Here is a 15706-nt window from a genome sequence, read left to right as displayed (position 1 = left end):
CAAATATTAACATAATTAAAAAGAGAGGCCTGTTACTACATTGTGTGATTTCATGAGTCCAATCTGCTGAAAGAAATATCACTGTTAATTCTGTAAAAGTTCACCAGCTGCAAAAATGTCTGAAAATTGGAAGATATGCAGCCTGTGGCATTTCTAATCATGCTGTTAAAAAACACTAAAAAAAAAAAATGTGGATCCACTCAAGGGATTTCTCAATGTTCATAATTTTTTGCACACCTGGAATTCTGGTGATATAGTAGACATTGCAACTGATTCTAAGTTGTACTCACTTTAGCTGCCAGGTCCCATACTGCTGCTGTGCCATCATGACTTGCAGAAATAAAAATATCTTTGGAAGGATGTGCTGCTAGGCCCCAAATCTCACCTTCCATGTGGCCATTCATCAGGATATTTGAAGCAGCATTTTTCTCACCAACTTCAATTATTTCCCCTTCTTTGGTTCCCACTAAAATTTTTCCCTGAAAGAGTCAAAGCATGGCTCAGAAATCTCAGTGACGATCATCATACTATGTAATGAAATTAAAATGTAAACATTATCAAATGGCATTAGCTCATTTCCTGACACCTGGATGGAAGGCTTAATATCTTTTTATTCGAGATATCCTGCAAATGATAACCAGTAAACAATCTTTCTTTTTTGATATTGTCGAGGAAAGAGCAGCTTAATCTCGGAGACCACAGTTCTGTAGCAGCAGTACAAGCAGAATAGCCATGAAAATATAAAAAATGTATTTTGTAAGGAAGTGAAATTAATAAACTGGTAGTAAAACTGCCCTGCTGATTCACTTCTAATTTATGAATGATGTGATGTGAGTCTGATGGCCATTATTGTATCTACCCACACTTACAACTTCATATTATACTGTACTGAAAACTGTATCAAATATGTTTTCATTTATTTGTTTATATTTTTACCCTTCTTTTTCTTCTGCCTCTCCATGTCCCCAAGACAACTGTCCTGCTAATCACCAAAGCAAGGACTGGAAAGACATGACTCCTCCATACCAGCAGAGTGACATGTATTCTATTTTGGCGGCACTTCAACAGCTTGTCTGTGCCTCAGTTGCACTGATGAGCAGACAAAAAAAGTTGCTTACTTGTACAGGTGTTCTCTGAAGATAGCAATTAACCAGCTACATGAATGGGTCATGTGACTAGACTTGGCACTGCCAGACTATTCTAGAGTTGTCCAGACTTTGGTAATCTTGCACTTGGGCTATTCTAATGCCCTTTATGCTGAAATCCATAACTCCCTGAATTGCTGTCTGCAGCTTGTCAAAAAATGCTGCAGCATGCTTAATCATGAAGACAAATAAACTTGCACACATTACCCTCATTCTAAGAACCCTGCACTGGTTTCAGACCCTTTACCACACAAAATTTAAACTACTAATCCTAACTTACAAGTCACTCAAACACATGACTCTACTCTACCGAAGGAGGTTTCTTCTCTTGTATTTCTCTCGCATTTCCTGCTCTCGCGAACTCAGGCACGTCTAGTTAAATGTTAAAAAAGTTTGCTGTGACACTTAATTATTGAAAGGTTTTAAATTAAATGCAGTTTATTATGCAAAAAATGAAAATTTTAACAAATGCAACAAAAGAAAAAATGTAAAGAAAATAAACTACTGAGATTGATTGGAGGTTTTTTGTTTTTTTTAAACTAATGATGGTGCTTTGTTCTACTTGATCACAGGCAAACATTGTTGAGATTAAGCATCGGAAGTTTTTTCCTCCAGTATAAATCAATTTCTGTGCATTTAAGAAATTTCTACTGAATGCATATATTTTCATAAACTAATTGTAACCATATTAACCCTATTTTTCAATCTGTTAACTCATTGTCATCAAGCATGATGTACCATAATTATTTGTGATACTGTATTAATTGTATCATTTGAAACCATGCTATGAACTTTCCACGTGGAAAGAAGTGTCATAAGTAAATGATAATGATGATGATCTGGAAAGGCCTGAAGGCCCTTCCTGTGTTGCTGTGGCCTTGCAATTTCACTCAGTTCCATTAATACACCTTTGGCTAGGGAGAACAAAAGGGGAGGTGGGAGATCTATGTGACTGATGAACTGCTGTTTTCAAAGAACATTTGTTACAGGTAAGCAACTTTGTTTCTCTGAAGACAATCAGGTACATCTTGGTACACAAGTAAGATTCCCTAGCTAAGGGCTGTCTTCAACAAAAAAAGAAACAAGAATGACAATAGGTGTGAACATATTTTTGTTAAGTAAAACTCTTTTCTGCTTTTACATTTTTTTGTACTTTTTATAATACGTAAGACAACCTGAAATATTATAATGGGCCCTAGAGGGGACAGAGTTGGGCTTTACCTCTCAAAGAGGCTGTGGAAAAAAGATAGCCCAAACTTATTATCCCACCAAGACAAGATGCTGCATCCAAAAATTAATGAGATGCAAAGCTGTATACTGAACTCCACAGCCTTATAAATCTTCAACAGAGATAGATACTAGATGGACAACCAACAGCGATATAGTCCTAACACTATGGGCCTTGACATACCTACCTGGACATAATAAAACAAGATATGCAAACCAAACATTACGGTTAAAAGAAACAAAAAGCTGAGAGTAATTTCTATAAGCCTTAGTCTGCTCATGGTAAAAGGTAGTTCACTTGCAATTCAAAGAGTGAAAGGCCTTTTCATCTTTGTGGAAATATGTTCTGAGAAAAAATATGGGAAGGATGATTGACTGGTTAAGGTGTAAATCTTAAAGAAGGAATTGGGATGCATCATAAATACCACCCTATTATGATGAAATCTGGTATATGGAGGATAAATTAGGGCCTGGAGCTCATTGACTGCAAGTGGAAGTGACTGTCATCAAAAATGCAAACTTTCAGGTCAGGTACTTAAGCCCACAAAAGTCCAGAGGCTAAAAACATGGTCATGGGCTGTCATCAGGATAAAACTATGTTGATATCCCATGACACAGCAGGAGGCATCAATTGAAGAAAGTCCTCACATAAATCTGACAAATAAAGACTATGCAGAAATGGAGTTTCCTTCTACATGCTGATGATATGAAACCAATTGCACTGAGGTAAACTGACAGAATTGATTTTAAGGCCATCTTCTGAAGAATGTAAAATGTATTCAAGCAGTTTTTGTGAGGGACATGAGAAGGGACTTATGGCCTTACTTTCGCATCAGACTAAAAACTTCTTCATTTAAAACCTTAAGATCTTTTTCAGACAAACCAAGGGATCTTTTTCCATTGCCAGGGAAAGGATGTTGGGATGGATCAATGTTCCTTTTATGGTTAAGCAGGTTCCCAATTTGATCACTTTTTCAAGAAGTCACAATAGGAGCAGAAACACATCTGTCTTGGCCAAAAGGGACGGTTATCAAGGAAGAGTACTTCTGCACGTAAAATATGCAAACCAAGGGAAATGAGCAGAATAGTTCAGAATCCACACGTTTGTTTGAATAAAGTAATTACTTATTTATTTCGGCAACTCCACAGTTTTTAATGCAACACAATTCTTTTAAGGTTCAACAAATCCCCCAAAAGGCCAAATTGGCCAAAAGGGAGTCATGACTATGATTGGTCTATTCTGAGTTTTATTAAGGTTATTATGTCAATAGAGGACATAGAGGACAACCTGTCTCCCAATAAAGAGAGAATGCATCTTCCACTAGTCTTCCTTCTGATCTCTCCTACAGCAGAAAAGCATCTTCTGCTAGTCTTCCTTCTGATCTCTCCTAGGGCAGAAAGGCATCTTCCACTAGCCTTCCTTATCTCTCCTAGAGCAGAAAACTCATACTCATACATTCCTGTTGCAAACAGATCTCTCTCAAATATACCTCACTTGAGAAAGATCTTTTTTGTCACACCCTAATCCAAAGATTACTCATGGAAGTCCAGGTAATGACTATGTCTGTCTACCAACATGTTCTATTTCCCTGTTAGCTATATGGCTCTTAGGGTCATCACATAGGAGATGGTCCAATTCCACACCTTGATGGTTTCTCAAAACAGGAGGATGGAATTTATTCTTCCCTGTACCATAGACAATTCTCTTGGTCACTTGATTCGGAAAACCCTTAGAGCTCAGAATTGCTCATAGCTCTAGTAGATCAATCCACAACATTCTTTCTTGAAGAGGCCATAAACCCTATGGGGCAGATTTTTAATATTATTTATTTATTTGTTAGTTTTTATATACCGACATTCGATCGAGATATCACATCGGTTTACATGTAACTGAACACAAATAATGCAGAGGCTGCTTATTTTACATTGTAACATAGTGACTTAAATGCTAAGGTTAGGAAGATAAATATACATAAAAACTTTGAAGGTTAATTTACAACATTTAACGTAATAACTTTGAAGGTTAATTTACAACATTTAACATGTGAATATGAGAAGATATATAGGGGAGGGGTGGCATAGAGGAAGAAATATTTACAGTTATATTTTACAAGGGGAACCATTGGGTGGTTGTCAGTGGGCTGGGGAAGATTCATTTCTGAGTGGCTGGGAAGGCCTATGGAAGGGGCTAAGTTTCTGGTGGGAAGGCTTTTAGGAAGAGCCAGGTTTTGAGGTGTTTTTTGAAGATTTGCGTAGAAGGTTCATTTCTAAGAAGGGGTGGTAGGGAGTTCCAAAGCATGGGGCCGGCTACTGATATGGCTCGTTTTCGGGTAGAGGTGAGGTGCGCTGTTTTGGGGTTGGGGACGGTGAGGAGCCCAGAGTCCATAGACCTGAGGTTTCTATGTGGAGTGTATGGGAGTAAGGCAGAGTTTAACCAGTCCATCTTATTGTTGTTCATTTTTTTAATGGATGAGTGTTAGGGTTTTATATTGGATTCTTTGGCTGATGGGAATGTAGTTATTTGAGGGTGGGGGTGATGTGGTCACATTTTTTGATGTTTGTGATGGATGTGGCGGCGGCGTTTTGTAGTACCTGTAGTGGTCTGATGGTAGCTTCGGGGAGGTCAAGGAGTAGTGTAAAGCAGTAGTCAAGTTTGGAAAAGAGTATTGTTTGGAGAACGGTTTGGTAGTCTTGGGCGTGAAGGAGGGGTTTGAGTTTTTTCAGGGTTTGCAGTTTAAAGAATCCGTCTTTGATCATTGTGGAGATGTGCTGTTTGAAGTTCAGCTCATTATCAATGGTTACTCCTAGGTTTTTTGTAGCATGAGTAAGTTGTGGCCCGTTGGGGTTAGGTGTGGAGTTGTTATGGAGGGGTGAGGCATGGTTGTTGGATATGTGTAGGATCTCGGTCTTGTTTACGTTGAGGCAGAGTGACAGTTGTGACAGAAGAAGAGATATTTTTGTGAGGAGATGATTCCAGTTATTTAGAGTATCTTTGATGGTTTTGTCTATGGGCAGCAGGATTTGTATGTCGTCCGCATATTCGTAGTATGTGAGGTTTGAGTCTGAGATGAAACGGCAGAGCGGGAGGAGGTATATGTTAAATAGGGTGGAGGAGAGGGAAGATCCCTGTGGGACACCATGTGGAAGGGGTATCTGGGAAGATTCTGAATTTTTTGTCTTTATATTGAATGTTCTGTTTGTGAGATATGACTCAAAACATTTGATTGTAGTGTCTCGTAGGCCGATTTCTTGAAGTCTGATCAGTAGGATTTTGTGATTGATGGTGTCGAAGGCGGTGGATATGTCGAGGAAAATCAAGAGGAAGGAATGACCGCGGTCGAGTCCTCTAAGGATGGTGTCGGTGAGAGTGAGAAGAAGAGTTTCGGTGCTGAATAGTTTCTTGAAACCATGTTGTGCTGGTAGTAGGATGTTCTGGTTTTCGAGATAATCCGTGAGTTGATTATTAACTGTTTTTTCGAGGATCTTCACTAAGAATGGGAGGTTGGAGACTGGTCTGTAATTCGCTGGGTCAGATTTGTCGAGTTGCGGTTTTTTGAGGATGGGTTTGACTACTGCATTTTTGAGCTTGTTGGGGAAGATGCCTTGCTCGAGGGATATGTTGATTATATCGGCTATTGGTCTGGAGATGAGCTGGGTGACGAGTTTCAAGGTTTTGATGGGGATGGGATCCAGTGGGTGTGTAGCGGGTTTAGTCTTTTTAATGAGGGATTCAATTTCAGTGGATGCGATGGGTTCAAAGCACAACCACGTGGTGCTGTGGGAGGGTGGTTCTGGAAGGTCATTGTTGACTGGGGGAACCTTGTTGATGATGTTGGAGACTTTGTCTTTGAAGAAGCACGCTAGGTTTTCGCTGGAGATGGTGGGGTACATTTATGGGGTACATGGTGGGGTACATTTGTGCGCGCTACCTGGTGTGCACAAATGTACACCCGCATGTTATAAAATCCGGGGTCGGCGTGTGCAAGGGGGTGCGCATACTTGTGCACCTTGCGCGTGCCGAGCCCTAGGGGAGGCCCGATGGTTTTCCCCATTCCCTTCAAGGCCGCTCCGAAATCGAAGCGGCCTTGGAGGGAACTTTTTTTTGGGTCCCCCCCCCTTTCCCTCTCTTCCCCTATCTAACCCACCCTCCAGCCCTACCTAAATCCCCCCCACCTTATGCGTAACTTGCGCGTGCCAGCTCGCCATCCCCCGACACAGACCACTGTGCAGGAGGATTCTGGCCCGCCCCGGACCACTGCCATGCCCCCGGCCCCACCACCTGGACCGCCTATTTTTTAAAGCCCTGGGGCATACGCGCGTCCCGGGGCTTGCGCATGCCGCCAAGCCTATGCAAAATAGGCTCAGCACGCGCAGGGATAGGTTTTGGGGGGTTACGCGCATATCTTACGCATGTAACCCTTTGAAAATCTACCCCTATGTGTAAATCCTCAAGGATGAGCTCCCCAATCAAGGATGGATGCATCTGTGGTTATAACCCTTAAGTGGACAGGAATTTGAAAGGGTAAACCTTGAGTCAAATTGGAAGAGGATAGCCACCAAGACAAGAGTCTCTGAGCTGTTCCATGACACAGATACTCTCATCCAGTCACTGAATGGCTTGACTTCACTAAGACTTCAGAGTATTCTGAATTTGTCTCATATGGAGATCATGCCATGGGAGCGATAAGGATTGTGGATGGTGTGAACATTCTCAACATGGAAAAAGTTGATGTTTGCTGACTCTGAATCATTCTTCCTGCCATAGCCATTATCTTGTAGGCCTTTTTGTTTGAGAGATAGAACATGGCTTGAGTCATGTTTAGCAAAGCTTCTGTAAATTCCAGCTGTGGTGTTGGGATTAAATTGGATCTGGAATAGTTGATAATGAACACTAGTGACTGCAGCATCTAGAGTACCCAAAGCTACTTGAGAGACTGCCACCACTGGGAACAGGATGCCACAATCTGAAAGCAAGACACCAGTCATGGTATGCAGGTCTACCGCTCTGCTTCACCTGTGAAAAGAGAGATTTATTTTGCCTGCAACTGTCCTCAGACAAAAGGCAAACCTACAGATGTCAGTGGGAGGCCCCCACATTTTTGCAACTTTGTGGACAGCCCCCACTTGGGGTTCTCCACTTTTGTGGTTCTGGTGGAACTGGTCTCCCATGCAAGCCCTGTGTTACAGTTTTGGCTGCAGTGCAACCGCCTCACCACCAGGGGTCCCTCTAGTGCTGGCTCTCCTGACAGGCCCAGGCCATCTCCCCTGTCCACTCTATGTTCTGGGTTGGCCCTTATAACCCTGCCTGACAGTTCCCTCGGGGCTTCGGCATCGAGCTCACCTGGGCTCCCTGCTCTAGCCTTGCGCGGCCTTCGGGCCTTCTTCCTCGCTTTTCTTACCTGGCCTACGGGCCTTCTGACCTGCCTGCTCTGCTTACGGTGTGTGGCCTACGGGCCTTCTGTGTATGTGTGGCCTACGGGCCTTCTGACCTGCCTGCTCTGCTTACGGTGTGTGGCCTACGGTCCTTCTGTGTGTGTGTGTATGGCCTACGGGCCTTCTGACCTGCCTTGCCCTGCTTACGGTGTGTGGCCTACGGGCCTTCTGTGTGTGTGTGGCCTACGGGCATTCTCTGCCTTGCCTTGCTTACTGTGTGTGGCCTACGGGCCTTCTGTGTGTGTGTGGCCTACGGGCCTTCTGACCTGCCTTGCCCTGACCCAGCCTGAACCCAGACACTGCTACTTGCCGCCTGCCCTGACCCAGCCTAGACCCAGACACTGCTACTTGCCGCCTGCCCTGACCCAGCCTGAACCCAGACACTGCTACTTGCCGCCTGCCCTGACCCAGCCTGAACCGAGACACTGCTACTTGCTGCCTGCCCTGACCCAGCCTGGAACCAGACACTGTTTCTAGCCATTCCTGTCTCTCTCCAACTGGAGCCACCCTGCTGGGTGGTGTTCACGACTCCTGACCGGAGCCCAAGCGTAACAGTATGCCGAAGCCACCAAATTTCCAGGTGAAGAGATAGGTCTTGGTACTACCGGTGAGCCAATTTTTTCTTTTTCCTTCTACTCACAGTATGCCTCAGCCTCCAAGTTTTTATGTCTGTGCTTGTTGCCAGACTTTGAATTATCCCAGTTACAAGAACTGTCTTGCCTGTCAACTCTCAGACCAAGAACACTGGGTATGCAGTGGTTGTCATAAGAGGAACGTCTCAGTCTATCAGGAATGTTTAAATTGTTTAAATCCTAAACCAGGGTGGTGGAAATGCTCCTGTCTTCCGTGTCTGTTACCACCAGGCAAACCCTGCCCCCGTTGTTCTGCTTTAGGATCAGCTGTTCCATTAGAAAAAACAATCAGCTCTCCTAACCGGTATTCTGCTTCTGGCTCCACTAAAACAGACATTTTAGCTGGCAGTTTGTGGATAGAAAAACCCAGGACTTACCTGGCCAAGAAGGCTTCTGTGACACCAGTGCTAGAGCCTCAGGAACAGGTTTCTCTCAAACGGAGAGAGTTGATTAACTCTAGCAGGGCTCTGCTTCCCACAGCTGCTGTTGAGACACTAACGAGCACATTCCCTAGACGTCCTAGAACTGCCTGTGCCTTCTCTAAACTGCTCCTCCAGAAACAAAATAAGGAGCCTCAGAGTTTGGCTCGAGGTATCAAGCCCACAGCAGTGCAACCTGTGTCTTCTATGTGCACTGCTTCTACCCTTGCTGCTCTGCCATCTGAGCCTGTTTCATCACCCCAAGAGGGGGCCAAGCCTGCTGCATCGCCCCAAGAGGGGGCCAAGCCTGCTGCATCGCCCCAAGAGGGGGCCGAGCCTGCTGCATCACCCCAAGAGTGGGCCGAGCCTGCTGCATCGCCCCAAGAGGGATCCAAGCCTGCTGCATTGCCCCAAGAGGGGTCCAAGCCTGCTGCATCGCCCCAAGAGGGGTCCGAGCCTGCTACATCGCCCCAAGAGGGATCCGAGCCTGCTGCATCGCCCCAAGAGGGGGCCGAGCCTGCTGCATCACCGCAAGAGGGGGCCAAGCCTGCTGCATCGCCCTGAGGAGGATCCAAGCCTGCTGCATCACCCCAAGAGGGGTCCGAGCCTGCTGCATCGCCCCAAGAGGGGGCCGAGCCTGCTGCATCGCCCCAAGAGGGGGCCAAGCCTGCTGCATCGCCCCAAGAGGGATCCAAGCCTGCTGCATCGCCCCAAGAGGGGGCCGAGCCTGCTGCATCACCCCAAGAGGGGGCCGAGCCCGCTGCATCACCCCAAGAAGGGGCCGAGCCTGCTGCATCGCCCCGAGGAGGATCCAAGCCTGCTGCATCACCCCAAGAGGGGGCCAAGCCTGCTGCATCGCCCCAAGAGGGGGCCGAGCCTGCTGCATCGCCCCAAGAGGGATCCAAGCCTGCTGCATCACCCCAAGAGGGGGCCAAGCCTGCTTCATCGCCCCGAGAGGGGTCCGAACCTGCTACAACGCCCGGAGAAGGGTCCGAGCCTGCTTCATCGCCCCGAGAGGGGTCCGAGCCTGCTTCATCGCCCCGAGAGGGGTCCGAACCTGCTACAATGCCCGGAGAAGGGTCCGAGCCTGCTTCATCGCCCCGAGAGGGGTCCGAGCCTGCTTCATCGCCCCGAGAAGGGTCCGAGCCTGCTTCATCACCCCGAGAGGGGTCCGAACCTGCTACAATGCCCGGAGAGGTGTTTGAGCCTGCTTCATCGCCCCGAGAGGGGTCTGAGCCTGCTTCATCGCCCCGAGAAGGGTCCGAGCCTGCTTCATCGCCCCGAGAAGGGTCCGAGCCTGCTTCATCGCCCCGAGAGGGGTCCAAACCTGCTACAATGCCCGGAGAGGTGTTCGAGCCTGCTTCATCGCCCCGAGAGGGGTCCGAACCTGCTACAACGCCCGGAGAGGTGTTCGAGCCTGCTTCATCACCCCGAGAGGGGTCCGAACCTGCTACAACGCCCGGAGAGGTGTTCGAGCCTGCTTCATCGCCCCGAGAAGGGTCCGAACCTGCTACAACGCCCGGAGAGGTGTTCGAGCCTGCTTCATCGCCCCGAGAGGGGTCCGAGCCTGCTTCATCGCCCCGAGAGGGGTCTGAACCTGCTACAATGCCCGGAGAGGTGTTTGAGCCTGCTTCATCGCCCCGAGAGGGGTCCGAGCCTGCTTAATCGCCCCGAGAGGAGTCCGAGCCTGCTTCATCACCCCGAGAGGAGTCCGAGCCTGCTTCATCACCCCGAGAGGGGTCCGAACCTGCTACAACGCCCGGAGAGGTGTTCCAGCCTGCTGTTTCATCCCGAGAGGGGCCCGAGCCTGCTGCACTACCCCGAGACGAGCCTGCTAAACCGGTCCTGCTGCCACCCCCGGAGGGGCTCAAACCGGTACCACTAACAGACTTTCTGACTCAGCCACCTGAGCCTGTTGAATTGCTCCAGCTGTTGCTGCCCTCGGAGGGGTCTGATTTCATTTTTGAGTACCCCCTGCTAAGATGGGACCCAGGAGGAGGGGGAGGCCTTGCGGAGGGGGTACTGTTACAGTTTTGGCTGCAGTGCAACCGCCTCACCACCAGGGGTCCCTCTAGTGCTGGCTCTCCTGACAGGCCCAGGCCATCTCCCCTGTCCACTCTATGTTCTGGGTTGGCCCTTATAACCCTGCCTGACAGTTCCCTCAGGGCTTCGGCATCGAGCTCACCTGGGCTCCCTGCTCTAGCCTTGCGCGGCCTTCGGGCCTTCTTCCTCGCTTTTCTTACCTGGCCTACGGGCCTTCTGACCTGCCTGCTCTGCTTACGGTGTGTGGCCTACGGGCCTTCTGTGTATGTGTGGCCTACGGGCCTTCTGACCTGCCTGCTCTGCTTACGGTGTGTGGCCTACGGGCCTTCTGTGTGTGTGTGTATGGCCTACGGGCCTTCTGACCTGCCTTGCCCTGACTTCGGTGTATGGCCTACGGGCCTTCCGTGTGTATGTGTGGCCTACGGGCCTTCTGACCTGCCTGCTCTGCTTTCGGTGTGTGGCCTACGGGCCTTCTGTGTGTGTGTGTGTGGCCTACGGGCCTTCTGACCTGCCTTGCCCTGCTTACGGTGTGTGGCCTACGGGCCTTCTGACCTGCCTTGCCCTGACCCAGCCTGAACCCAGACACTGCTACTTTCCGCCTGCCCTGACCCAGCCTAGACCCAGACACTGCTACTTGCCGCCTGCCCTGACCCAGCCTGAACCCAGACACTGCTACTTGCCGCCTGCCCTGACCCAGCCTGAACCGAGACACTGCTACTTGCTGCCTGCCCTGACCCAGCCTGGAACCAGACACTGTTTCTAGCCATTCCTGTCTCTCTCCAACTGGAGCCACCCTGCTGGGTGGTGTTCACGACTCCTGACCGGAGCCCAAGCGTAACACCCTGTTAGAGATGGGAAGCATAGAGACTCTCATCTGGACGGAACTAGCAAACATGAACAACCAGGAAAAGGTAGTGATCCTCACTTGTATACATGGTGATCAGCGACAATATCTGGTCAGGTCTTGCTGACAACCCCAGCTAGAGAAGTCAGCACAGAAGAGTGAATATTTCTCAAGCTCTCATACCCCTTGATTATTCAGAGCTTGAGACACTCTGAGGCCATCTTACAACTAATCTGACCAGCTCAGACCACAATGAGGCATATTTCCCTGAGGCCTTCCTGTTAAAAGGTCCAGACTTATATGTCATGGAACCTAAAATGCTCAAACCACAATGGCCATGCTGGAAAACAAAAAGCTCAGTGGATTCCTGCAATTAGAGGCCACCATAGATAGAGTCCCTGGGGTAGAAGAGATATCCCAAGCACTCCATGATCCCTTAGTTATTCCTTCAGAGGGGGCCAGGGAGAGTAACCTGATAGTTTTAGTAGTACCCAGGGAGAAGTTGAGTCTCTTAAATTTGACTGAAAACATAAAGTAGGCAGGAAGTCAGTCCCTGGGTCCAAGGGCCATAATCCAACTTCCCCCCTTCTTCATAATGAAGAAGGATATAAAGTATCAAGTAGCCAAAGGAAATCCAGAAGACGATTCCCTTCCCCAGGAGATAACCCTGTTAGGGACAGGGAAGATCAAGCTGAAGGGGAGGGGTATGTAAAGGATTGTATATCAGGGTCCTCTTAAAAGATCATTTAGCCTGGTCCATCTTAAGGCCATGAACCAGGGGAACCTCAGCCCTTAGGGTGTTAGCCCAAGCAGGGAAAATGAAGAGCAGGCCTAGGAGGGAGGTCCTGGGGAGGAGAAGGCAGATACTATGCAGAGACTGTCCATCTTTGACTTTTGTAAGTCTTGATTTAAGATGAAGAGATAAGCAGTTTGTTTCTGCTATTGTTTTGTTTCATTATAAATAAAACATATGCTGGGGAGAAAAGGCCAGAATGCACACTTGCTCTGTCCCCCAGCACTTTTCTAAAGCCGAATACTGTTTGCATGGTATCACATATAGTGTTTTGGTTTTAAAAACCTCTTTCACAGCCCAATTTAACCATGCTGATGGAAGTTTGGTCTTCCTTTAACCTTTTTTAATGTGTGGAATACACTTTATCTGGGCTTCAAAAATAGTATTTTTTAAAATCTCTATGCCTCGTGCAGATTTTTAAATCTTGCAATTGCACTTTTGAGTTTCTTAATGATTCATTTTTTTTATTTTATCAAAGTCTCCCTTTCTGAAGTTGAATGCCATTACAGGAGTTTTACTTAATATTTTCCATTCAGTAATAGCAGCAAATTTGATTGTATTAGAATCATTCTTGCCAAGTAGCCCAACCACTATTATTCCTTGCAATCAACTGAACTAAATTTAAAGTAGTTCCCTCCCCCCCCCCCCCTCCTTTCATTGGTTCCATGAAGAGGTCATTATGGCATCTAAAATTTTTACCTCCCTTGCATGACCTGTTGACACACTTAAATTCCACACTTGGGAAGAAATTGGAATAAACCATTCCTCCATCTTAAAGGAGGAGGGATTATTTGTACAGATAGTTCTGTCCAGCACTATTAGCTCTGTCTTACCCACATTGAATATAAGTTTATTTACAAACATTCATTGTCTAATAGCTGTGGCACATTTTGCTACAAATTCCAACGCCTCTGACAGAGTAGAGGTAACAGTGATTGAAAATTGTATGTCATCCATGTATATTCAATATTCTACTCCTAATTCTGCAAATAGATTACAAAAGGCCTAAAATAAATGCTGAATAGGTTTGCAGACAGAGAAAAACCTTTTAGAACACTTGCCTCTAAGGGGATTCAAGAAGAGATAGAATCTGATCAACTAAATAAGACTTAAACCACTTTAATACAATGTCAAAGATGCCCAGATCTAAAAACTGTGCCAACAGGAAGACATGATTAAAAACAATGGCACATATCTCTTTCCTCTATTTAAAGCTCTCCAAAACACACTCTATTGGAAAATTCACACTTTTCTGTTTTAATAGTATCCTTTGAAAATACCTCATGTTGAACCAAGAACTCCTCAGCAACTGTCGGCTCTCCCCAATAATTTAATTTATAAACTGCTCTACCTTCTTTTTAATTATTAGTGCCAGCAGTTTTACTCTGGTTAAGGTGAAGCCAGTCCTGTCCAAAAAGGCTCCTCTTTCCCCAAAACATTATCTCGTTCCTAAGAAATCTAAAGCCCTCCTCCCTGCGCATTGTCTCAACTACACATTGAGACTCTGGAGCTCTGAGGTCCTGCAAGTTGAACTGGGAGCATTTCTGAGACTGCTATCCTGGAGGTTCTGGCTTTCAGTCTCCTACCTAAAAACCTAAATCTAGTTTCCAGAACATTTTCCAATTTAGGTGATAAGTGAGAACTGCTACCTTTGTGTCAGGCAGACAAGTTACCAAGTGATCCTCACTCCTACCAGCTACCCAGTTATTTACATTTCTAATAATCGATTTGCCAATAATGAAGACAGTCCTGTGTCTTCCCACCTGGGCATACACCCCTGGAGCCACATCCTTGGTGCGAGAGAATAACTCAACACCTGGAGGGCAAGTTCTAGTTACAGAATCACTTCTTGCCACTCCAAAGTGATGGTCTCCTTCCTGGAGACCTTGCTCATCCAAAGCAGCACAGGGTTTCAGAGTGGAGGTGGAACTGCTCTACCATGTAACTCAAGGTTTCCGCTATATACTTCTGCCTGCTTAAGCTCTTCCAGGCCTGCTACTCTAGTCTCCAGAAATCAAACTTTTTTTTTTTTTTTAGAAATAGGAGCTCTTTCTTCTAGGTGCAATCATTCAACTTCTCCCCAACTAGCAGATAATCATACATATGGTAGTCTGTGGAAAAGACTGAGTATCCTCCAGCTCACTGCTGGACTGCTGTCTGCATCCATTTTTTTTTTTTTAGTTATTATAACAAATTATTTCTTACTAATTGACTTTTTTGTTTATTCTGTAGCTAACAGAATAAAATTCACCTATTTCATTTACATTTAATTGAGGGTTCATTTTTCACTTATTTGTCCAAAGCACTAATTAGTTCCTATTTCGTACATTTTTTGCCTGCTGCCTAATCAAGCAACAGTCTATAAATGGAGATTTGAGACAGGGTGCATGGGACAAATAAACAAAGAAATAGCATTCTTAACCCTGTAAGTCTAAGCATATTGACCTTAAGCCCTAGCCACCTTCCCAGGATAGGAAGCTCCCTTCAGCATCTCTCTGTTGAGACAAGTATCCCTGAAGAATCCTGAACCACAAGATCACAGGAGTTTTCTTAAACCTATGATACCTCTTACTGGGCGGTGTCTAACCTCTTCTGAAGACTCCTATTCTATTTCATGCAGATTGAGGCCATTGATGCAATCTAATATTGGGCAGTTTGAGGTCTCCCTTACAGTTATGTTTGCAGTGATTTAACCAAAATGTATTTGCCACACAGAAATTTCTCACAATAGCACAAAATTCCTTTCTTACCTTTCCTCTACATACTGAGCGTACACAATCAACAGGCTGTCCACTTTCAAGCTGAAATGCTCGACACCGTTTCATTTCTTGGTCCCACAGTTTTACAGCACCTCCTTCTTTTGTCCTAAAATAAAACATATTATCCTTACTGAGCCATTTGATTATAAATTATTATATGTCAATGGTAGCTCGATTCCTCAAAAGACACATTTTATACTAACCCATCAATAACCATAAAAATTCCACTGGCAAATCTATAAATTACCACCCAAAAATCAAGTGGACCTCAGAGCAAAATCAGGAAGGATATATCTAGAGACCTTCATACAATGAAGTGATAAACGAATCGCTCAGCTATGTACCACTTTTACAAGAAACCAGAACACCAAGCTCTGCATTTAATCATAAGTCTCAAAAATGACCATACTC

General features: G+C 46.0%; 1 protein-coding gene across 1 annotated transcript in view; it reads right to left on the bottom strand.

Moving 5' to 3' along the window:
* EML6 (EMAP like 6) overlaps window positions 1-15706 on the bottom strand; it is an 815949-nt gene that overhangs the window by 82114 nt on the left and 718129 nt on the right. Inside the window, exons 34-35 of the mRNA XM_029593447.1 lie at window positions 15287-15401; window positions 291-479 (exon numbers count right to left, since the gene is read on the bottom strand). Coding sequence (XP_029449307.1) covers window positions 291-479; window positions 15287-15401 — 304 coding nt within the window. The remainder of the gene's footprint in view (window positions 1-290; window positions 480-15286; window positions 15402-15706) is intronic.

The sequence above is a fragment of the Rhinatrema bivittatum genome, chromosome 3 (assembly GCF_901001135.1).
Source record: "Rhinatrema bivittatum chromosome 3, aRhiBiv1.1, whole genome shotgun sequence".
NCBI lineage: Eukaryota > Metazoa > Chordata > Amphibia > Gymnophiona > Rhinatrematidae > Rhinatrema > Rhinatrema bivittatum.
The sequence above is the reverse complement of the archived record's forward strand: the minus strand, read 5'-3'. Positions and strand labels throughout refer to the sequence as shown.